General features: G+C 38.5%; 1 protein-coding gene and 1 non-coding gene across 4 annotated transcripts; one reads left to right on the forward strand and one right to left on the reverse strand.

The window, feature by feature from the left end:
- Window positions 1-13: 13 nt before the first annotated feature.
- LOC110065178 (uncharacterized) lies at window positions 14-23272 on the forward strand. 3 transcript variants are annotated; one of them, XM_089290410.1, is made up of 32 exons: window positions 14-335; window positions 1689-1760; window positions 2449-2523; window positions 2981-3055; window positions 3570-3680; window positions 4266-4461; window positions 5755-5881; window positions 6602-6882; window positions 8028-8279; window positions 9546-9619; window positions 10059-10188; window positions 10372-10409; window positions 10952-11101; window positions 12222-12350; window positions 12700-12758; window positions 13479-13543; window positions 14534-14604; window positions 14695-14757; window positions 15415-15471; window positions 16364-16424; window positions 16683-16733; window positions 17510-17580; window positions 18099-18275; window positions 18612-18704; window positions 19249-19285; window positions 19778-19860; window positions 19993-20066; window positions 20740-20791; window positions 21272-21358; window positions 22017-22108; window positions 22612-22644; window positions 23030-23272. In XM_089290410.1, the coding sequence occupies exons 1-32, from the start codon at window positions 213-215 to the stop codon at window positions 23058-23060; spliced, it is 3090 nt and encodes a 1029-aa protein (XP_089146536.1). In that variant the 5' UTR covers window positions 14-212; the 3' UTR covers window positions 23061-23272. The 3 variants fall into 3 exon arrangements, with proteins under 3 accessions (XP_089146536.1, XP_089146537.1, XP_089146538.1); XM_089290411.1 differs by having other exon boundaries at window positions 10955-11101; XM_089290412.1 differs by lacking the exon at window positions 15415-15471.
- On the reverse strand, window positions 17086-17158 carry Trnat-ggu (transfer RNA threonine (anticodon GGU)). Its single transcript has one exon. It is a non-coding gene; the product is annotated as a tRNA-Thr (tRNA).
- Window positions 23273-25190: the final 1918 nt, after the last annotated feature.

Raw genomic sequence — 25190 nt, forward strand, 5'->3', positions numbered from 1 at the left:
GTAGAGGTAGAGAGAGGACCCTGGGAATGAGGTTGGTGAAGTCATGGAAACGGCTGAAAATGGCGGCCGACAAGTTTGTTGTGGAACTTCTGTTTTCTTTTCAATTCTCCTCGAGGGTAGAATTCCTCTACCTCTCTTAGCTTAGAAATTAATGTAGAAGGAAAATATCTTTCGTGTTTGGTAACTTTTGGAGGTGTTTCTGGCTAATTATCATGTCTACACCAAGGGCGCGAACGCGAAGCCGCGAGACCAAGATTCCAGACAATAAACCTGTGATTGGTCTTCGTCCCATCAAGGAAAGGAACAGGCGATCAGAAGCTATGATCGAGGAGCAGGTAATAAATATTTAATTACTTTCAGTTATTCTCATGCATAGAATGCACGAGTAGAGTTACATTTTCGAAGTAGGAAATAAATTATTTATGTGAGGTTTTTATCCGGAAATTGGCAACCCGTGAGATTTCAAGTTAGAGTTACATTTTGAATTTAAGCGCACAGTCAAACTAAAAGTCCAAAACATTAAGCTTCTTAAGCGTGAATTCGATAATCATCGCTTTGTATGTTCCAAAAGCGGAACTAATTAAATCTGCTAAATTTATAATGTGGCTGGCAGAAGTTAAACTCAGTGAGTGCTCTAACCTTAGCTTATTTGTTTGAAATAAATTGCAAATAATATTATTGGAGATAATAGCCGACGTTTCGGTTTCGGGACACCATTCTCAAAGCAAAGTAAATAATAGTATTTTTAACTTAATATTTGATGTATTACTGGTTAACTTGATATTTGATTTGTTACTCCTTTTCATTTGATTGGTCAAGATGCACATGTCCCCTTTGTGTGTCTTGCGCCCTTGTTCCAAGTAACATTCGGCCAGAAAGTACATTACTGTCCACATCTGTGATCTTTAAGACAAAATAGAGGCAGTGTATACTTTTATTTACTACATTTTATAAAGGACTGAAAACTACAGTCAAAGTTGTTAGAGCGGACTTGTCATGAAACCAGAAGTTGGTTGGGGATCGTAATCAGTTCCTTGTACCAAGTGCACTGAAGTGTCTCCAAGGCAAAATGGTTGAACAATGTTGTTGTACTTTATACACAGAGTATTGTGATCTGTCTTCTTCTCGATAAACTCAGCAGACAGATGATTGAGCACCACTACAAAATCCACAACTTTTTGCTCAACCTAATCGACTGTAGTAGAACCTGTGCTGACAGATACTTGTACCTCCTTCTGTATGATTATTAAGAGTACTAACATTATTATGAATACACAATGTACTATTACTAGTCATGATCCAAGTCACCAAAAGACACTACATGCTCATTTTTAATCTCCCAGGAGGGAGGGAAGTTTAACTGTTATATTTGTACATGGCTATACAGGGCTCGAAAAAAACTTGAATTCCAGCTTGCCCTTGGGACAAGAAGCTCTTAAATTTTGCTTGCCCTGGGCAAGTCTTTGTTTGCTCTTTTAATGATTTCGTTGGCAGACTTCTTATATCACCTGAGCCCTAGCTTACCCATCGGGCAAATGGGAATGAAAAGTTACTTGCTCAGCACTTTTTTCCAGCCCTCATATGTCATTTTCTTCAGGGAGAGAAAATATTTAGTAACTTGTTATGTATGGCATGTTAGACCACTGGTTGACTTACATCTTTTAATTTGCTTCTCTTGTACACTGTAGATTTTAATTATGAGGGAAACTCAAAGTACTTTGCACAAAACCTTAGAAAACCTTGAAAAGGCTTTAGCAGAGGTAAGATGTCAACCCTGTTTGTGGTATATAGTAACCATACATGTAGAATACCTTTATCAAATGGTTGTTCACTCTGTTAAGGTTTAGTTTTGAAGCCAAAAGCTACATTACCATGATGTGCACTAGCCATGTGGATATATACCTTAACCAAAATGCTTGTTAACTATGTACATGAATATGTTGTACGTCAAAATGAAATTCAGGTTAACATGAAATTCCTTTGTCTCTTAACCCTAATTATTCATGGATCATGAATAATTAGGGTTAGAAGACAAAGGAAATTGAGAATCAAACTAAGTTAAAATCATTTTAACCTGAATTTCATTTTGACCTATAAGATATATGTTATGGGAAAAGGCCCTGGGATCGGTCAATTAAACCTTCATTTGGATTACAACTGGTTGATTATTGTTTTAAATAATTCATTTATTTGATGTGCATTACACTGAAATCAAAATGGTTGAAAGAACATCCACTCAAACGAAGATTTCTCTTAGAAATCAGGTTTGTAGACTCTGTTTTGATTCTCATGGGAGTCTCCTGCCCCACCCCCAAGTAAGGGAACAAGGCCATGGGAAAAACTTAGCCTGTGGTTGGAGAGAGGGTTTGTATCCTGGTCATGACTATGGTACATGTTCTTCCTCTAATGCCTGCATCTGGCTTTAATTTCCATCTTGTTCTTTATTAGGATGATCTGGAAAAGAGTGAGGAGGAGTTACAACAACTTTTCAGCAAAAGTGAAGAGCTACTTATAATCATCCAGGTACTTACAGTCATTATAAAACCACATGGCAAGGTCTGTTTGTGAGCTACATGTACTCTGCCTTAAGCTGTTAAGCTACTGAGATGTTATGTTGGAGTTTTGGTTTCTCACTCTTTATTTGTAAAGGCCTTTAATCAAGTCTCACCTGACAGTTTTAATTAAAATGAATTATTTTGTACATTGTGTAGTTCCAGAAAATATCCATACCTCCCCAACAGAAGGGATTTTTTTCTGAGATACCCCTCCTTCCACCCCTCTGGAAATTCCGATCAACCTTCATACATTTCTTTAAATTTTTTGGTCTTACAGTACCCCCAACCCTTAGGAAATTCCAATCCCTTATGTGAGGGGAGTATGGATATTTTTGGGAACTGCACATTGAGCTAAAATTATTTATATTTTTGGACTGATTAGAATATGTTACTTTATTTGAAATTTTGTCCATTTTTATTTTCAGGTTTTAATGAAAATTCGGAACGAGCTTGCTCATGCTCGATTGGACTTGGAGAGAGCCATAAAAACAAACACCGGCGTAAGATTCAGAAAATTAACTAAGATATCATTATTATTTATGACTAAATGGTATAACTGGGCAGGAAATAAATTTATTGTTTGGCTTGTGGTCATGACATGTGCAAAAGTGAAACGTGGTTGACAACCATCACTGTTTTCTGGTCCAACTTGAGTAAGCTGTAACTCGAAAAAGAAACATTTTCAGTGTTGTTATCATTGGTTTTTTCAATAAAGCCGATAACACCATCTTCAGACACCAGAAAAAATCTTGCCAAAGCCACCATTTCTATCAGAAAGTAGAAATCAAGTGTTCACATCAATGTTAGTGTGGGGTTAAAATATAAAACATGCAATTTAGTTTGTCTAAGCAATTTATACAGGTCATGGAGATATTTGATTAGACAAATACACCCTGTGTAGTGATACTGTATCACCCTGATGGTATGGATTTTTTTCATGGCTTTATCACACACTGATATCCACACTTACATGTAATATGTAATTACAAGTATGTTTCACTCTTGTCTTTATAGGTTGACGCAGCCAAAAAGAGGGTAAAATGGCTTCAAGACAGACTGGAAAAAGTTCTGCTTACTGCAAGAAGCTATTGTCACTTGTACAATAGAACATTACTAAGGAGCAAGGTAAGCCTTTGTTCAAAACACCTGTTAAAAAAATGGCTAGATGACCACTGGCGACAAGTCGCATGAGAGTGTCCTCTGTAGCCAATCAGAAGTCATCTAAAATGTATTAATTACCAGTCAAAGAAGTAGCACCTACTCAATCATATCATTTGTATACTTCTTGCCCAAAATGACAACTCAGTTAATGTGTTACGTATGAAACCCTGTGCTCTAGTACAATTTCACAGAATACATATTGTGTAGTTCCAGAAAATATCCATACCTCAGCCCATGGAAGGGATTTTCTCAGACCCCCACCCCTCTGGAAATTCCAATTATGCTTCATACATTTCTTTAAATGCTTTGGTCTTACAGAACCTCTACCCGCAGGAAATTCCAATTCCTTTCTGTGGGAGAGTATGGATATTTTCTGGAACTGCACATTTTGGTTCATGAAGTTTACAAATTGATAAGGCCAGCAATTTTCAGATAATCCAGATAATAAAATAATTAATGGTTAGTTACATGTATGCTGAATTTTAGAAATTATGGACACATTTAATAATTATTTGTCATTTGCTGTTTATAATTTTTCAACCCATGTAGACACCAAAATCTGGACTCAAAGATCAGATTTCAGAGAAGCTATGGAATAGACTCTCTGAAGGACAACAGCAATTGCTACTTCAAAGGGAGAGAAAGAGACTGCAAGAAACAAGTAATACAGTGGATGACAACATACATGCCAAACCCATTGTCAAGGATATCACAAAAATGCAAATGCCACATACCGAGTCAACAGGTACATGTATTGGTGAACTTGTGATAACTGTAATATTGATCGGTATCCTGGGAGGTACTGTACAAGGACTTTTTATTTGGAGGGTGCCCCACCCCAAGGTCCAACCCCTTACCCTTTTGTATACTATTTTGACAGAAAAGGTACCCCTGTCATATACTCCTTTCACATGGTCACTTAACCGGCACGTTTTAAGAATAAATTGCCAAAAAGGAAATCTTCTTGTCACTTGCATGTATTGCTTAATAAATTAAATGGCACAGCCATAAGGGGTGTCTGTTCCAAATATTCTAATTAAAGGCCCTTTTAAATAACTAAATGACAGATTTCCCTACCCTTTCATATACCTCAACTTGTGAAATTCCTTCCCTTTTAGATACCTGGAAAGGCACCCCTTTTGGGTGGAGTCTCCCTGTATAGGCCATTATAGAGAGTACCCCCCCCCCCCTCCTCAAACAGTGTATAAAACTACTGTCGTTCTGCCTTGTTATCATCAATAGACCTTGCTTGGGTGGTGTGTTGCCCCATTTCAGACTATGTGATGATATCCTTGAGAAATTCTTGCATTTAAATTTTCGAATACAGTAGTCATGTGTAATGAATGAATAATTTAAGATGGATAAAAGAACTAGTCTCAAGAGAATATCATGTGGGCTATAATGGGAAAACAAACTGCCCAGAAGCTAAAAAAGCCTATTCAGAGTTATACAGAGACAGAGTTATACAGCCTACATGTAGACATGGTTGTTTGAACATGTATCACATGATTAACAAGTACCGACTAGCATTCCATCCTGGCCATGGGGAGGTAGTAGCAATCTTCTTGGTTTACTTCATGCTGTGTAAAACACAGTTTTTCAATTGTCAGCACTGTCCTGGCCCCCCAAGCTTGTAAAAAGACTTCTGTAAAGTTAACATACTGTAACTTGGATGTTAAAGACATGATAACATAAATTAGTATCACCCAACTAGTGGACTAATGCAAATCCTGCATTTTAATTGGCTACGCTACTAGAGGACTATTAGCAATAGTCCTTGAGTAGCGAAATTGGCGCAGTCGAGCATGATGCTTTCTTTCAGTTTATTCCCAAATAAATATTTCTTCAACTTGCATTTGCTAACTTTATTATTGCCTTTTCTGTCCGACTAGTTGGGTGATACTAAAACAATTAGACCCTTCGCCCTTAAGGGCCACGGGTCAATAACCCATGAGGCGAAGCCGAATGGGCTATTGACCCGTAGCCCACAAGGGCTACGGGTCTAATTGTTAATTATACAAGTTTACTTTTATTATAGAATCAGTCACAGCTGACAAAAGTGTAGATGCAACAGAGGAACCTGAACATCAAGTCATAGTCACAGATACAGCACAAGAAAATGATAGCATGGGTCTTGTTAAGGAAAAGAGTGTGTCTCAAAAAAGGTACTGACGGTATATATGCAGTTCCTCTAACTTATGAATTAAAGAGATTTATGTGCTGTCTTAAAATGGGCTGCAGACATGAATTGTTGGTTTGCTAAATGATTCTCCAAAAAATGCACATCTTAGAGAATTTGAGTTATTTAAAATTGTACAGGTCTTAACTTGCCATCTTGAAATTTTTTGCAATGCTGTCTTGGATTCTTGATTTCTTCTGCAAGGCCAAGAAAGTGCCATCTCACAAAAAATTAAAAGCAGATAAAAGTCTGAGAACTTTATTTTGTAGTTTTAATTCATTTTTCGGTAGCTAATCAATTCCTGTCCTGTATGATGTCCCCAAATTGCTGCAATTAACAGTTTGCTACATGTATAGTACATGTATTACTCAGTTAGGGGTGGGGAACTTTCAATGGTCCTTCGTAATCATAGGTCTTACAGAATTTTGCAGGTCTTGCAGTCTTGTTTTTTAGCGATAATTTATGTATACCTCGTAGTCTCAATTTTTTCATCTTAAAGTCTTTCTTATCAAGTCCTTATTTGTTTGTTTTTATTTAAACAACATCTTCAATCATTTTAGAAACTGAATGTCCACGCATGTATTTAAAACACTTTGAAATCTTGGTCTTTCAATTTAAAAAGCCAAAATCTTTCAGGCTCACAAAGAAAAACTCTGCTCTCACCTTCTCACAAAATCTCACTTTACCATTCATTCTTTGTCTACAGAAAGCAGAGAAAAAGGTCAGATGGTTCCAAAGGTGGTAGCAATAAATCATCATCAAACAATTTAATGTCAATGCTTCCACCAACAAGTCCACAAGATGACCAGTCTGACCACGAATCTGACACGACTGCTGAACCACAATCAGAACCAGAAGACTTTGATGATCAAAGGTCAGATTCCATTGCAAGCTCAGTGGTCATTCATGAGTTCGAGATAGGTGAATCTGATGTCAAGGGACATGTTCCAGTGGTGGAGGTGTCTGAAAGTGATGGAACACCAAATGGTACTTGATATATAGTCGGATATGTCATAGGTCAAGTTGTTTGTTGTCGTTGTAAGTTTTAAATATCTAAAACAGGTTTTAATTGGTTGGTTAAGAAAGGAGAAATAATTTTTATAACATATCACCTCAGAACTGTCGCGATAGGGCCCACCAGTCCTCTCTCATCCGGTGTATGAAACACTGACCAACTAAGGTTTCCTTTATACATGTAGGCTGATTTTTAATTAAGTGTGCTTAATCAGGTACTTGCTTGTATTCAGGTGCATGCTCACTAGTTCACTCCTTTTGTTTAGGGTACCCACATCCAGTTTGCATGTGGTTTGCACATAATTATTTGTTTTAGATGAGTCTTTGCTTAGTTTTCTATCTCTGTCAGAAGATAAAAAGGAATATCTGTGTTGAGACAAAACTAAGAAAGTAAAAATTCAGATAACTTTTTTGTAATTAGATAGAGCAAATGTAAATCTCATCAGAAAAAATAATGAAAAATGTTTGTGTGAATTATTGATGTATTAGCTTTGTAATTTACCAGGAGATTTGAATCAGGTTCCAGGATGACCTTTACCGGACCAGGTCCGGCTGTGAGGTCAAACGACCAAAGTACCTTGGAGACTATCTTTAGATAAAGATCAGACACTGCATGATTTTGAACTTGGAGACTATGTTTAGTTTAAGATTAAACACTGCATTATTTTGAACTCAACTTGAGTTTAGATTATACTATGGGTAAGACAGATACTGTTTGCTCTCAGAAAGACAGCTTTAGATAAGTCATTTTGTTAATGTTTATCGATTCAGGTTCTTGTGCTTTTAAAGAGGAAAAGATGTAACAATAGGATTAGAATACAGATCGACTTATGTAAGCTGATCTCACCTGGGGACTGGGCATTGTAAAATCGTAAAATCAGCACGCATACCTGAATATAGATTGATTCTGCTCTGAACTTAACTGTCTATGTCTTGGTTTCCCTATTCTTGTGGCTTATTACACAGTACATTAGCTTTGGCTAACAGGCTCTCGAATTAATATGGAAAATGTACTATTTATCAGAGTTGAAGTTGAAAAACACCAAAGCAGTGAGTTGTTTTCTTCCACTTCTTTCTTGTTACTCATTAATATACTTGATGACTGCATTATAATTTAGATGGAGAGGATTCCCTGCTTCTAACACCCATTAAAGGCAAAAAAGGCAGAGAAGAATCTGACGACTTGACTGCAGTTTCAAAGGCAGGCACAGTGCAACAGGAGGATGATGACGACATGAATGATGACAAGGTTGAAGAATATTGGAGCTCGGACCATCATAAGTTTGAGTGGTCAGGTTATATGCAGAGTCTTAATCCACGCTCATGGCATGCGCTTGGACTTGGAATTCCTGAAAGTTTCTTATCTAAAGGTTGGTGTTGTTTAAGAAAGTTCTGCCAAAAGAGAGCTGACGGTATTTTTGGGTTGATTGAATAATCAGAGCCCTGTTTTTATGGAAATAGCCAGCAAATGGTAACTGGAGGGGGAAGGGGGTTCAGAACCTCCTGCCTCACATACTCTGCTCTCCTGCTTCCCATTTCTTTATCTCCCAACTCCCCTCCACCACTAACTAATACTGGTGGTAAATGTTCTTGATAGATTAATTTACCAAAACTGAGATGTTTGAACCAAAGCAGTAAACTAATCAGGGAATCATTATTTGTATAAGTTTTTAGTTAGTATCCCAGCCCAAAATGTAACAAAAGTTGAGGCTCCAAAGTAGGTTACAGGTACAGCAGTGTTTGTCACCAAAAACTCAACTGCTATTCAAGTCTGTCTGAGAAGTAGACGTGTGTTTCGGTGCATAAAAGAACAGTGTTACATATATCTTATTGGATGTTTTGGTGTGTAGTATCACTAAATATTTTTTACGAGTTGTGCCGTATTTTGACAAGCCCATAGGGAGAGTCAAAATACAAACAACAAGTAACAATATAAAGCGATACTACACACCAAAACATCTAATAAGAGATTTATTATCCAACTGCTGTAGTCAATAAATTTATCAGTGAAAGAGGGAGAGTGTGACAGTTTTGCATGAGCGCGTCAACCTGTCTGGCAAACAGGTTTTCTACTGTACAAATAACTGTACGATATTTCTTGATATTTGTACTGATATTTGGATGGTACTGTATTCGCTGCTGTTGGATAATAAAATGTAATAATTTATTACACACGCATGCATGCCAAGCACCAATTGGCATCTACTTTAGACCATCATGCAGCAAGTGAGGGTTTCAAACACAAATATGGTTTTTGGTTCACAGGCAGGCTTTACTGAGGCTCGCAACCAGGGTTTGTACATGACATGCAATAGGAGCAAAAATTTAATATTAATAACGGCCATGTCAAAAGGGTAAAAAGCAACTGAAAGGAAGACATGTGATTACTTAATTTGTGAAACAGCCTCCATTTAAAAAGTGGCTAAAAAGATATGTCAAACATGAATTTTGTTAAAATTTGTTCCTGAAACAGGATGGCAACTCTCTCCCCCACCTTGCCTCTTGAATTACTTGCAGTTGGCTAAAAGATCAGAAATTCCCTGATTCTAAACTAACTCTCAGAGCGCAGAGGAGAGTACACTCTTGGTTTGTGTAATAATTTACAAGATTCTCTTTTCTTCTCTTTTTTTATACAGAAAAGCCAAGTTTTGATCCAGATCTTCCATGGAAGGAGAAGCCAATGAAAGTCAACAGTGTCATTGATGTGCATGTAAGTATTAGGCACGTGACACTGAAAATATCTGAGGGAAATAATTTATATACACCTGTGCACATGGATGGCTTACATAATATCGTTGAGCTATTGTGTTTTTCTAAAAAAAGTTCAATTATTTTTTTGCCACAGCTTAAAGAATCAAAAAGAGGGGAAAAAAATCATAAGCGTCTATATATGCAAATATCCCAACACAGTCATGTTCATGATTTCCTTTCTTTAAACTTGATGAATTATAAATGAGTTTAAGAAATTCAATCTATAAATTTTAAACATTATTTACCTTCAAGGAGTAACATTAACTTTAATGTATAACTGTATGCTTGGCAGTTAATAAATTCAGGCCACCTGCTGTAAAGTAAACTTTAAAATTGCCAAATTGAGTTGAAGTCACCTGTAAGGAATCCTTGCACATGTGTATTTATTTTCTTGGCAGAAAATTGCACTGGATAAATTGCTGGTGAGACTTCACAAGATGTATGAAGCCATCGGCCAAGCAACTCAAACCACGATTGATCCAACTTTGAAAGATGAAAAAATAGAGACAGTAATGGGAAAACTCGAATGTGAGTTAATGACATGACTGCTTGAGATGACTTGAAAACAAACTTTAACTTTCTTTCCTCTGCCATTTTTGTTAGCTTGATTATGTGATTACTGGTATTCTGTTAAAGGCTTTGTTTGGCCTGTTTTTCCAATGAGATTATTTCAATCTTCAGTTTAATTTTCTGTTTTTATTTTGCTCCTAGTGGAAGTGGAGGGAGGTTCAGCAATGGAAAAACAGCAGGTATATACTAACATTGCATATATTACTATATCAAGGCTGTGGTCTATGAAAAATTACGAGGAGCCCAAAGGTTCCTGACCGTGAAATCCTGGGTGCCCTGCACTTAAGCTTGTATGAAAAAACAAAGTTTTTTCAGTCGCCCAAAGGCAAAAGCTAGTCACCAGTGGCACCCAGATGCCTCTAGAGCACAGCCCTGTACATGCCATTAATTCAGTATAAAAAGAGCTTCTTATTTAAATAATAACATTTAACGTCATCAAAAGACGCTGAAAAAACTAACTTGTAAGATGAAGAATGGCAATTTTTGGCCTGTTGTTTTTCAATGGTGAAAAATATGGACCATAATTTTTTTGTACTTAAGACGAGATGTCAATCAATTGTTGATCGAGGGTCGATCAAGAAAATTGATTGACACTTGACCATGCATGCCTTTAGTACACACGACTCAAAAATACTATCACCAAACATTAAAAGTTAAGATTAATCATGCAGTGTCCCATATGAGAAGGGTTTCGGAAACATGTTTGGTTATCTGTTTTCAGCAGGCTACCCAGCCATTGGTATCAAAACGAGCCAGCCATGTCAGTTTACCTCATATTGGTAGCCCAGCAACTGGACTAAAAAGCACAATGTCCATGGAGAAATATCCCGTAATTATACATGAACCTACAGCTATCAGGACGGCACGACGTGTAAGTGTTTTACTCCCTGGGGGAGGACTTCAATATAAAAAGGACAGAGGTGCTGGTAGCACCTTTTAGTGGTGAAAAAAGTAATTCTGCCAGAAGATATTTGACAATCAGCAGATTTTTATTTTTGTCACATTTACATCAATAAAAGAGTGTACATCCAATTAATGTGTTGTTTTAGAATCAGCACCCCTTTGGGGTGAAAAAAAGTCAAGCCATGCCCACAAAACAGGATCTTAGCACCTCTTTTCAAAATTTCTGACAAGCACCCCTATCCTTTTTATATAGGAGTCCCCACACAGGTGTTTTACATCAGCTGTAACTTTTCTTTTTGTTCTTTTCATTTGAGGCTCACAACAAGATGATAATTTGCATTACCAGTAAAATTAATTCTTACTTGGCTGACTTTTAGAGCCTGGGTCAAGCCCTCTACTAACTATGGTCAAACCAGGACAAGAATCACCAAAATTTTAAAAGATGAGAGCTGCTCAACAGGTTCTTTTTCAACCCTCAGCAAGCATGTAACAAACACAAAAAAAGTCATGCCAACTCTCCAAATAAAATTGATGAGGTTGAATCTGACGAAAGTACACAAAGTCAACGGAAGTCGTCAGGAACATATTTGTAGAATTATATAATTATATAATTATATACAATGTAGATCAGAAATGCAAAAAAAATAATAAATCCATTGGGAATCACTGACTTTGTCTCAGGGATAAGTGTATTAAAACCACTGATTTCAACTTCAGTTTTGTCATCCTTTTCATATTACTTAACGTTCAAACTGACATTTGAAACCATCGTGCGGGGATCAAAAAGTTCAAAATGGAGAAATTCAATGGCTCCCTAATACAGTATTGAGACTCACTAGTCACTGCGAATGATGAGTTTACAAAGCTATCAGGTTATTGTTTAAGAAATATATGTTACTGTGTGATGATAATATTATTCTTTCCTGGTCACCTTTTTGTATTTAAAGTACAGTGTGAATATTTATTTTTATTAGAACAACCATGTACATGTATACAATTTTATGTACAAAATTAGTGTAGGTTCAATTCAGTTAAGTAAGACGCATTTAAATATTGACTTCTTTGTTTATCTGTACCTTCATTCATAGAATCCCAAAAAGCTTTATCCCCAACATTCATCTGCATGGTGTGAGGAAGTTGAAGAGAGCTATAGAATGCCGAGTATTGTTAAAGCAAAAGCAAAACCTAAACTTCACAGAGCAAAGAGTGTTGTGCAGGTAACAAACTATTCAATTATGCTAGACACCTTTCTGTGATGGGCACCTTTCCAAGACGGACACCTCTCCAACATGAACTGTCTGTCAGTTACGTGTAGTTCTCTAAGATAGACACTGATACCACTTCTTAGACAGACACTTTCCTAACATGGGTAGATCTCTAAGATGGACACCCCATTCATGTAGTGTTACCCTTCTAAGGCCAATAGCTACAATGTATCTATATTAATATGTAAGATTGACTCCTCTTTGAGAGACACTTTCTTAACATGGATACCTCTCAGTTGTTTGCCATTGTAAATAGTTACTCTGTATTAAAATCCTTTATAATTTCTAATTCCCTTGTCAGCCACGTTACTTGCAACGAAAACAGGAAAGTCCCAAAAATGAGCGGCAAGTGTCAGAATTGTAAGTTCTTCAAACATGTTTCTTTGCTGTACATGTACAGGGCTATGCTGTACAAATTACATTGTTTTATCACTAAGTTACAGAAATCCATGCAGTAATAACTCTATCTGTATGCACAGCCAATCCTACATGGGTGCTGCGGTTACTTCTCCAGCCAGTTGCTGAGGCCATAAAGCATAGTCCCAGCATTTTATTATACTTACTGCACCATACACATTGTACTCCATATTTTTACCATCAACAGTATATTATACTATATTTTATTACTCTATAACAGTACTACATGTATTATAGATCTTTGGAAAACAGTCCTAAGAAAATACGCACACTGATTGGTTAAAAATCGTGTTTCTACAACTCGATAGAAACACAGAACTAGCACCAGCTGTTGACGTAATGATGGCGCAAGAAAAGAGAATTTACATTTTGATAATCAAAGTTAACAAGTTGTTTTCCTTTTTTCGTTGCAGTGTTTTCTAAAAGAAATAGAAAACATGTTCTCCGATGGTGTTTCTATTGAGTTATAGAAACACTTGTGAAAGTTTGAGAGAACTCGAAAAAGCTGTGAAAACACTCACCTGGGGCTCGTGTTCCCACAGCATTTCTCGTTCTCCCAAACTTCCACTTGTGTTTCTATAACTCGATAGAAACACGGTACATGGTTTCTATTTCCTGAATATTATTTTTATGACCTTTTTTTTTTGTTTAACCCAATTTCAGGGATCCTGCCAATAAATCAATTTGGATATCATCCATGGTAATGAAGATAGTGACAGCATTGAAAGGTGATTGTTTGTCATTTAATAATTGTTATAAGTACATTACTTTGTTACATCAGTTGTCAGTTTTCAACAAAAACTATTCTTGGTGTATGTTGATCTCATGGGAGGTGCAGTGACCTCATGGTTAGTGTGCTTGACTCTGGAGCAAGCGGTCCGGGTTCAACTTTACATAATAGTATGTTGATCTCATAGGAAGAGGCTTGTCAATACCAGAATATTGCCTCTGAATTTCTGTAGTTTCCCTTATTTGTTAAGGCCATTCCATTGCCCTCTCTCTTGTGCAAAATAAATGGGTCAGTCAGTTTTTGATAAATTAAAGGAGAAACAAAGTTGCAAAAAAAATGTAGACAAATAAAATAAATTTTAAGTAGTTCCAAGCAAGCTTTGGTCATCAGGTCTCTCCTGTCACTGCCATTTTGCAACATGTCAACATCACTCCATGAGGTTGCTAAAGATGTTCTTATTAGGGTTGATTTATTGATGTCAAAGTCACTTTAAGATGGACACGAAATTCGATTGGATAAGTTGGGCAATCAACCATGAAGCCTATTAGCTAACTTCCGGAAGGGGGGACTCCCATATAAAAAGGACGGGGGGGTGCTCGTCGCACCTTTTATGGGTTAAAAAAGCAGTTTTGGTACATCTTAGGGTGTTTAGCCTCAGGAGGTCCACAGCAGGAGCTTTTGCAGTACCTTTTAGGGTAATGAGCTGAATGAAAATATGACAGAAGATAACATGTTGTTTTAAAATTGGTGCCTCTGAGGGGTGAAAACAATTCAAGCCACGCTCATAAAATGGGATATTGATACCTCTTAGGGGTTCTTTTCAAAATTTCCGACGAGCACCCCAGTCCTTTTTATATATGAGTTCCCCCTCCCTGGGCCAACCTATGGTTAGCTAAAAGTTGCTGAATCGCTTTGGTTAGCAATGAAAAAAAATAATAAGGTGTTGTTATTGGATGTGTGTCATTCCCGAGTTTTGATGTCTCCACAGTGTTTACTCCCTTGGACAGAGAGCAGTCTGTAGTTTTAGATCATGATGGTCCAAAATGGAGCAGAATTCAGGTACTTAAGTTGGACTGATTGAAGTCATTCTGTTGCCATCCAAAAATATTTGCATCATTCAGTCATTTTTTTCTTTTTTTGGATTTGTAGAATCTGTTGGGTGAAGGAGGTGTGTTATCTTCAAATTCAGAGATAGCTGCCGAAGCTGCAAAGGTAAAAAATTAAATTACACTAGGCTATCATTGAACTTCACAGTAAAATGGTTGATCTACCACTATTTTTGGTAATAATAGACATAGCTGTAGTGTTAGTAAACTTTCTAATTGGAAGTAAGAACCAGGCAGTAGAAATGGTGGGGTATCATTTTAAAAATATCATCGGACAAAAATCTTGAGGTTGCAATGACCTGGGCACCTGAGGGGAAATGCAGAAGAGAGATGTTGTGGAGGACTGTATATAGAGAAAGGGAACACCTTGGATACAAGACATGGGGGGAGACAGAGAGGAAGAGCTTGAGTCCTGAGACAGGGTGGCTTGAAGGAAGAGGCCCCATTCTCCACAAGGAGGGAAGGGAGTGATGATGATGATGATGATGATGACGATGACGATGACGATGACGATGACGATGACGATGACGATGACGATGACGATGACGATGATGATGACGATGATGATGACGATGATGATGATGATGATGATGATATTGATGATGATGCAGTGACGACTATGAGGTTACAGTTTTGACTCATGACGACGTCAAAGATGACAACCACAACGATGATGATTTAATGTTACTAAAAATTAAACATGAAGATGGCCAGGGAATCCATGGATTTTTAACTGAACTTTTTCCATTCTTACTTTGTTCAGACTATCGGTCAGTTGAAGTGCCGTGAAAAGTGTGTGGTGGATACCCTTTCTGAAGTGGTAAGTACATTTCATCACCTGATTGTCATGTGCTGATCTTTAGATAGTTGAAAAGAAAAGTCTCAGCTGCGTCCTAGTGGCCCATTAGAGTGCCACTTATCCTCAGATTCAGTTGGTATATTGATGAGGCCAAAGGCTGAATCAACTATGAAGCTCATAGAAAAAGAGAACATTTCAACAAACTGTTTAATAATTGGTAGATTTTCAGTTATTTTATGGATAGTAATAGTATTATTAGTTATAGATACCTGTAGGAATCCCTGACATGCTAGACGATTTAGCATTGTTGTTGTTGTTGTTATAATTTTTATTATTGCAGTCGAATCTCCGGTTACGACCACCTCTTGTAAGCAAACACGTCTCCTCAGCGACCAGTTTTCCAAAGTAACAAAAGTTCCCAAGGCAAATCACTATATTTGAACCTCTTGTAAGCCTTCGTAATCAACCGCGACCACTTTTAGAGCTAAAAGTTTGAAATTTTCTTTTGTTTCTAACCTCCCGTAAACGATGGGCACTTGACAGACAATAGAGCACAAATTGAATAAAAAGATGTTGTGACATTATTGCATTCCTCGGTAGTACAAGAGACGGAAATTTCTCAATGGGAAGTACCAGACTTTTTCTCGAAATTGACTTTTCACATGAATAAAACCTTTTATACATGGGGTAAGTCTCTGCAGCTTATTACCATATAGTAATGACGCAACATTTTGACCCAATATGGTCTAAGCTCTCGTAAGCGACCACCTGGGCCTGACATTTTGGGTGGTCGCTTACGTGCGGTATAACTGCTGTATTATGACCGATTATGCGGTGCATGACAAAAACTCAAAATATAGTAAATTCAATTTTGCTTATTATTGGTAGTAAAATCTGTTTTCTCCTTTTTCAGATAAAACTACGAAGAGACCCCAGGGTGTGTTATGAAGCAAGCAAAGCATTGATCTTGTTAGGTAAGCTTTTTCTGCTCGTTCAATTATTTGTTCACCTGAGTGTGTTTTTCGACTTGTAGTATTGCACTTCCTGTGCCCAACCAGGAGAACAAGTGAAGAAGTTTATCGGCTCTTCAATTGCATGTCGTTTCACATAACTGAGCCAGCATGCGAAAAAGGGTTGTCTTCAAAGCGTAAGAAAACAAGCTTATGCTGTTACGAAGTAGGTCTAATTTCAAAGTGGTGACATCATTTTTTTTTTAATTTTTTATCGCACAGGGACATGGGATCCATATGCAATGGGAGTCATCAGACAGTACATTAAAAAAGGTGAGGAGATGTTATGGTATGCACCGAAAATTCAGCATTGTAATGATGAGTAACAAAAATAGCTTGAAGTATGGGCTTTAAATACTGACTGATTTGGGTTTTACAATGGATTGGTTTAAATACCAATGCCATATCTACCCTGTGATGGGCTTAGAGAATGCATGTCGCTCAGCACACAGCAAATGCCAGGAACCCATAAGAAAATTTGGGTGTTGACTGCCTCTACAAGTGAATATATGAAAGTTCATATATTTGAACTGCAAAGAAACATGTGAGGACATGATTGATCATCGCAGCTAATTATACCGGACGCAACTTAAGCAGCTGTCAAATTAAAGCCTGAAAAAAAGTTAGGCTTGAACGGGATTTGAACCCATGACCCCTGCAATACCAGTGCAGTGCTCTATCAACTGAGCTATCAAGCCAACTGGGGGCTGATCACGTTGTGAGTTTGTAATATACCCGTAGATGGTGAAGATACAGTCAAGTGAATATATGAACGATCGTATATTTGAACTGTGGAGAAAGATATGAAGGCATGATTGATCATCGCAGATATATTTAGGCAGCTGTGAAATTGAATTAAATGTCTTAAATTTAATGGTTCACTATGCTGGCCAACTTTGTAATGTCGTGTAGCCCATTATGGAACCTGTTCACATTTTTTGACTGAAACTGACCAGGGGACTTCTGCAACATTAAGTTACAGTTTGATAAGATTAAAAAGAAAATGGAAAAAATCAAACAATATTTTAATATGTACCTTTAACTTCCAGGAAACAAGGCTGTTGTACTAGAATTGTTATCAACAATGACCAAAGCAAGGGACATAGCTTTTGTAGATAAAGTAAGTTCATCTTCCAGGAATTTCTCTCTGCAACATTAGTACATTATCAGCCGCACAGGTGATGAGAGTAAAGAAATCTATCAACTAGGAAATGACGGAAATGTCTTATTGACTCAGTGGGCGGGGTAGTTGATCATGAAGAATAGTGATGGGGACAGGTGCGAAGACCTTTATTGGGATCTGAGAACTTTTTTGATTTAGATATTTTTGGTTACTTTTGTTGGGGTTAACCATTTTGGCACTCCTTTGCTTGCTCAATAATTGAGATTTTGGGGTGCTACGTCCTACGATGTTGAAGTTTTGGGGGGTCTGGTGTTTGCCCAATAGGATTTTTTGGGGAGTCTACATTTTGACCTCATGTTTCGTGATTTATATACGTGAGTCCTTTCCTGGGCTTCTTTATGTACTTCCAAATTCTCACAACAAACATTAAAAACGCAGAATTAAGGATTCGGATAATCTACAAAGAAAATCAGTGCAATTATAATTTAGCATGTATGATTTTTTTTAATTTTTAGACCACCCATGAGTTTAAACAGTTGGTCAGTTTACTCATATTTACAATCAAGACCCAGTCTCCTGAACTGGCATTTCATGCCGCAGTAAGTCTGGGGCGACTGTGTGTGGTTGAGCCAGTCTCAAAGACGTACCTCATTACCAGACTTCCCGAGCTGTCGCCTCGTGACAAGGGAGAGGTGAGTTTGTATAGTGTCGATAAAGCAATAATATATTTGAAGACAAAACTCAAAATGTACTTCTGGCAATAGAAAACCTAGAAGTCACGACTGGTCATCTTAAAACGGTATTCTTTGTTGATGGTAAATTAGTCAACATTCGTTTTAAATGGCAGTTAACACTGAGGAAAAGTTAACTGTTAGTTAGTGAGACTACTCAAACATTGCGTGATGGCAAAAGGATTTATTTTGTAAACAGTTGATGTTTCAAGCTAAAGTGTGATTCTTCGATCAGAGAGTATAAGGATTTTGTTCTAATTACTGACTGTTTTTTTTTTTTTGTTTTTTTTTCCAAAGGCACTGTACGTTTTGATAAAGCAAATGAACTGCAAGGAGAAATTGGTTGTGGATGCTTTATTAGAACAGCTAAGCACTGCTCATAACTGGAAGGTGAGCTTTATTCGAGCCCCATTCCTCCCCCAGATTCCTCCCCCAAATTGGAAGAAAGGAAGGATGGAAGCGTATGGTAGAGAGATGTGTTGTGCAAGTTAGGGGTGGAAATTTTTCGCAATTTTACGTGTGGTGCTAGTGTTCAGTTTTTTATCATATCTCAGTGCTTTAAAAAGGCAACTCTTAAGAAGGGAGGTTTTTAACTGAATTACTGTCATAAAATCAAAGCTACATCCCAAAAACACGCATTGAGCTTACTGCAGGAAAGCTTTCTCTGAACTTTCACAAAGGTTCCCGCGGGAAAATGCAAGCGAGGTCCCCGATGCCGTTTGCCAAAGCCGGGAAAACATAGCGCGGGAAATCGCGCTCACCCAGTTAGTTCGGCGAAAGCAATGACAACATGATTGTTTAGAGAATGTTTCATGAATTTCTTGCATTTACTGACAAATGCAAAACTGAACAAACGTATATACCAAAACAAACACAAATTACATTCAACAGTCAATCAATGTTTATATATTAACGTTTTTATCTTGTTCAACAGCTAAGAATGGAAGCAGCAGATCTGCTCATATTTATCGGTAAGACAATTTTTTTTAGCTTGTTGTTCCATGCCAACTTATTAATGAAAGTAGACAAGAAATTTAGAAATCGTGTTTAATTCATTTAACTCAAGTTGCTTTATTTCATCAACTGCTAATATTAAACGTCTGCAGCAGTGGTCTGCAGATTTGAATTTTTTTTTCTGCATGGCTGCCTGAACGCAAGCAGAAATGTTTTCATTTTGTATCTCAAGGCTCCCGTAGCGAGGAAACACTATTGCGGAGACATTGCTTTGAAGCAAATGTTCCGAAGAATTCCGAAACTTTTGGTTCTCGGGACCCGGGAGCAAAATTTGCTTGAGGAAAAAATGCTCCATGTAAGTGCAACTCGGGGAAAAGATTTCGGGAAATAATGTTTCGCTCACACTGTTTCCTCGTGTGGAGGGATCTTCATATACACTTGTTTATATAAGCCATTGTGTACGCAACAGTGGCTCTCCAACAATTTATCCATCCATGCTCTTAATTTAGGGGCAAGAGACGTGTTCAGGGTTAAAAGTCCTGACGAAGTGTTTGACACATTGGAAAGGTTACTTTGGGATCACGCTAACAAGGTCAGTCCTATTCATTGACACTGGAATGCCTTGACTGTTTTGAAAAAAGGTATATTGAGCAAGATTTTAGAGGGCATTCTCATTTCTCTTTGACAGTAATCTATTTATGTTGCTTTGTTCGTTTCTTTGCAGGAGTTGAGAAGTAAAGTGTCTGAAGCATTAAATTCACTCGATTTACGACAGAGAGCTTGTCAACTGGTGCTCAGGTGAATTTCAAATCGGGGATGATCTGTCCTCCTTTCTCTTGTGGTATAGTGAAAAACATTTTTTCTGAGACAGTTTACGGAGTCATTTTACTTCTGTGGATTCTTTCATTCAAGTGCAAACTTCATAAGTGGAACTTTTTGCTTTCATTCCTCCTCCCTAGAGGCGCGGTGGCCTCATGGTTAGTGCGCTCGACTCCGGATCGAGCGGTCCGCGCGCGAACCGTGGCCGGGGACATTGTGTTGTATTCTTGGGCAAGACACTTTACTCTCACATTGCCTCTAGATCTCTCCACCCAGGTGTATAAATGGGTACCGGGAAATTTAATGCTAGGGATAACCCTGCGATGGACTAGCATCCCATCCAGGGGGGGAGAAAAAATATTCCTGGTCGCTTCATGTTACAGAAACCGGGATAAACTCCGGCCTGGTGGGCCCCTTGGCTCATATGCACACTTAACCTTTTTACCGTCAACATACGCTCGGTTGCCAGCCGCTGTTCAGGAAAGGAGCCCGCGCTGCTCCTTCCCCGAACCAGGTAAGAACGTAGACCGGACACAAGAGAGCGGCGGAAATCGAGCCTATTCTCTACCAGAACTCCCACTTCAGTATACAGTTATTTTTATATATTTTGTTACGTATATAATGCCAGCTTTTGTTTTATGCTCTTTTTTAGACGGCTAGAGGATCCTGCGGAAGAAGTTCGAGGACGCGCGGTCATTTCATTGGTACGTACATGAAGAAATCACCAACTGCTTCCACATGCTGTTATAACCCGTTCGTAAATTAGGAAGAATCAGTCAACAGGTCAACGTTAACGGTTTCATACTTAGTTTCTGTCAAAAGAACAAGGGCTGGATTTTCGTGAAATTTCCATACTCGTCTTCTCCAATCAGAAAATAAGATTTTTTGATTTTCAAATTCAAATTTAAAATATGAAGATATTGACTGAAAACGTTTGGGAGTGCTGGAGATTAAGGTGACCTTCAGATTCTGATACCATTGAAAATGAAATTGTTCTCTTTTTTTGCTGTCTCGATTTCCATTTTAATTTTTTCCTGGAGTCATTTTGTTGACCTGTGTTACGTTCATCCAAGGCACTTAACGTTAACAGTGTAATTCTCAACGTAACACTCTTGATGCTTCGCTTGTAATATGATTGCATTTCAAAGTTGAAGCTTTATTGATTGATGTTATTTTTTTCCCAGGCCACCTTAGAAATGAAGGGAGTGAAGGAAATGAAGGCGCTCTTGGACATATTAGAACTGGACTCTAGTGTTTACGTCAGAATACAGGTGAGGTCAACCACCTCGTATGTATGCAAGATTTTAATTCCATAATTAAGTGAGTGCGTTTGTTGAAAACTAAGTGATGAATCAAGGGGGGTGGGGGAGGAGGAGGTAGATAGATAGATAGACAGACAGACTGATAGACAGATAGACAGATAGACAGGTAGATAGATAGAAACTTTATTAACATGTGAGGTGGCAATGCCTTCTAGCATGGGGAAATCCCATACTAATAGGTCACGATCGATATATTAATATGCTAACATGGCTCCGAGGCTCTCGGCTCAAAATTGTAAATTTTTTAAATTTCTTGTGTTTCTCAATTCCCAAAAGAGACTTGGATACAAAGAAGACAACACCAAGTATAGAAGTTTGTCCTGAAAGCCTTGGAGCCGTGTTAGAATATTGATATATCGAACGTGGCCTATATGAGGACACAAAAATGACTACCAAATCAAATTTAGTGACAGTACTTAACGTGCCTTAGAAATGTACGACCCCAAGGCCTGAACATCCCCTCCCCCTTCCTTTATTGGAACATGTCCTGATGCACAAAATTCTCACAACATAAATAAACGAAATTTATGCGAATCAGTGAAGAGAATTGATAGTTTGATATTAGGCTAAAATGTTGCTCACTGTCATGCTGTTCACTGTTCCTCAGGTAGTAAGGGCGTTTGGCCTCATGGAGTGGAATGACCCAAGAATTCTTCGAAGCCTAAGAGAGCGAGAGAAAGGCGAAGGGACGCTAGCAACGTAAGAGTTTGATCAATTGACATAACACTGTACATTGTACAGCGTCTCCTTCCTGCAAGCGAAAGGCAATTTTTGCCACCTGAGGTCATCTTCTTTTCCTTCAGCCGTAAATTTACACTGCTTAACAATACTTGAATTTTGTAATATTTTTTGTTGATTTCTGCCCCTGTTTTCAATCTTATGGCATCAGCTCTATTTGAAAAGGAGAACTCTGGTGTATGAAACCCTCGTACCACGAGTACGAACACTGGCTGAAATGTTTCACGGAGACAGTGAACATCAGTTTAAAGCAAATTTTTGATTGTGTTGTTAGTTTCGGAATTCTGCTCTACAGTCTTTCTCCTCGTGCTCTGGCTGTCTGTTAGGTGCTTCTTTGCAGCTTACTCCACAAGAAGCCAGCCTCTTTCAGTGCTTTTGCCATGCCCCCTTTACACCCCCACCCCACCCCCCCCCCCCCCCAACTCCAATTCAACCCTGATTTATCACTCGCTGTTCTATTTCAGGGAAGCAAGAAAGACACTTGCATTTCTTGTCAGGTTAGTACTTTCGTATGTGCCCAGTTTCAGAGAGGATTGAAAAACGCTTGATATACTCATATCACATCGTAGTGTGTTTGAAATTGTGATCGGTCATGAAGTAACCCCTCTAATAGACGATTTACTGTTATCTGTTGAGCTTCCACATCTCTGTTTTAAGCGCACTCTCCCCTTTTGGAAAGAACAAACTAATAAAAGGCCTACCATCCTTATCTCGGTTAGGCATTCTACGAAGATTTCCACACCTCCTTCTGTATGACAATATAACGAGATTCGTGACGTCATCAAGAAACTTATTTCGAAGTTGCGTTTTGCCTCAGTGCTAAAACGAGTCTTCTTGCGGAACCATTCATTTGAAAATGTGTTTTATCTGACTTTCTTTCAGATGTCCCGGCAAAACCACGACAGTTGAGTAATCTCGCCTTGACCCCGAGATAAACGCAGCAGCTCAGCCTTGACCGAGCAGAGGGCGGGGAACTGGTTAGGACTTTGTGATTAGTTCTTAACATTGGCTGGTCACCTTAGTTTTAATGTCTGGATGTTATTTAACGTAAAATACTGTCTTGTAAATACTCAGTATCAATTATATATTTTGCGGTAATAAATTCGAAAGTATTTTTGCTAAAAACTAACGCCTCTTTTGTGAATACTTGAGAACCTCACAGTTTTAAACCGACTATATTCTGTTTCGCGCTGTCGCTTCTCCAGACTTGAATGTTTTTGCGTTCTCCTTCCCAGGATCAGGAAGATCACGTTCCTTTTATAACTCAACAGTCTGGGCTTGATGACAATCTGCAGCTCTGTATAAGTGGCATGAACTGTCCCAGGCTTGAGAATCATTGTTCAACACTTGTCGCCCTGAAGGAATGTTGATTCATGTGTCATAGGGGTTTGCATCTCTGTCTTCTGTCTACTCTCAAATCGGGCCCGTTTTTCGAAGCTCCCTAAAAGTTTTCGCACCCGGAAAGCTGTAGCAAAATCTCAAACCTTATGATTACACAGCTGTTTTATTCACATATTCTTAATATGGATAGAGCTTTTCTTTATGCAAGAAGTTCCAGGCGTACACGCCTCTCTGTTTTTAGATACAGGTTAACTAAAAACAGCTTTACTAACCCGAAAAAGATTCCTGGCCTTTCGACAAAGGGCGATGTTTTTTTTTTGTTTTTTTTTTTTTTAGAAAGGGCGATGTTGCTGCAACTGCTCTTAGGGCCTTTGTTATACTAATTCAGTGGTTTTTGGTGCTTCCTGGAGAACGTAATGCTCGTGGTGATTAAAATGGGAAATTTCAAATTATGAACTAGTGGTTGTGTACTAAGCAGCAACTCGTTGGGTTGAACAGAACAACGGGCGTTTTTGTATTGTTTGCGTAGAGATCGTTTGCAACAGAGGTCATCGCCGACATGTTGAATGACCATTGGCAAAATAATTCTTATTTTATTGTTCCTGTCATCCAACATGGCCGCCAGGGATTTTGTCGTTTGAATCTCGTGGGAATGGTTGCAAACCCCTATTGGACTGTTATACTTTCTGTCCCTGACGCGTGCTCAGTCATTGCCGGGGACGACGTCACCAATGTCGTCCCCAGGGCCCGCGCGTATTTGATGACCGGTGACCGAACGCGAGACGCTCTGGACACAATCAAACACCAGAACCATGAAATGCTGGTTGCAGTTTCATTGTTCAAGTTCAATAACGGTTTCTAAACATACTTAGAAAGAGTAACCGCTGTAACTGATGCTTAGTCGGGCGTGTTTAAAATACGAACTGACGATATGGCACTACTGGTAAGAGTCAATGTGGGATACGAGTGTCTTTAGGGTAACCCTTACAGTTATTGAGAGCTAACTACTGTCGAGTCAGTGACATTTAGGCCAACCTCTTGAGTACTATTGAGGCTAACGGCAGGGCCATTTCTCTATTTCGTCATTTCGTGTTTTAAACACGTCCTACTGAGTCATCTTCCGATTTCTCCCAGAGGTCTCGATTTCTTGGCGATAGCCAAAGGCTAAGGATCTTGGCCTCTGGGAACGAGATTGGCTTGTCACACGCTGCCACACTTGCGCGCGCGAACCGAACCGACACACGCGCTACTCCTAAGGGAGTCGATAGACTGGAAGAGTCAGGTTTTCTTCCGTGCTTGTTGAACCGACGTTTTTGATCTTTCATTTAAATGAAACGGATGCCGTTTGTTGCAACGTGGATTGCGTTACTTCCTCTGGACAGCTGGGAGAACAACTGCTTTCGGTTTTCGGCAAATCTTTTTAAAAGCAAGACAAGTTTCCGATGATCGATTTTCATTCTCCAGTGAAAAGTTAGCTCGAACGCTCCGAAAAAACGGCGCCATTCGCTGCGTTGCTTAGCAAATTATTCAAAGCTATCCAAAGGCTCAAACATGGAATTTGACTGGAAAACTTGCCTTCCCCTCTAAATGAACACCAGGTAATTGAGAATTGTGCACGACAGAGTTAACACCGTTTCCCCTTTCCCCCTTGGACTTATTGTCCAGGGAAAATTGTTTATTGCCTGATTTCAAGCCGAAAAGG

The sequence above is a fragment of the Orbicella faveolata genome, unplaced genomic scaffold, assembly GCF_042242905.1.
Source record: "Orbicella faveolata isolate gen_17 unplaced genomic scaffold, um_ofav_v1 contig_2, whole genome shotgun sequence".
NCBI classification, from domain to species: Eukaryota; Metazoa; Cnidaria; class Anthozoa; order Scleractinia; family Merulinidae; genus Orbicella; species Orbicella faveolata.

What these genes read in the sequence shown, in the direction of transcription:
- LOC110065178 (XM_089290410.1), top strand. Translation starts at nt 213, where the DNA reads ATGTCTACACCAAGGGCGCGAACGCGAAGCCGCGAGACCAAGATTCCA. An exon ending in AAGCTATGATCGAGGAGCAG is followed by an intron (nt 336 to 1,688) that starts GTAATAAATATT and finishes TGTACACTGTAG; the next exon opens with ATTTTAATTATGAGGGAAAC. An exon ending in GGCGAAGGGACGCTAGCAAC is followed by an intron (nt 22,109 to 22,611) that starts GTAAGAGTTTGA and finishes GTTCTATTTCAG; the next exon opens with GGAAGCAAGAAAGACACTTG.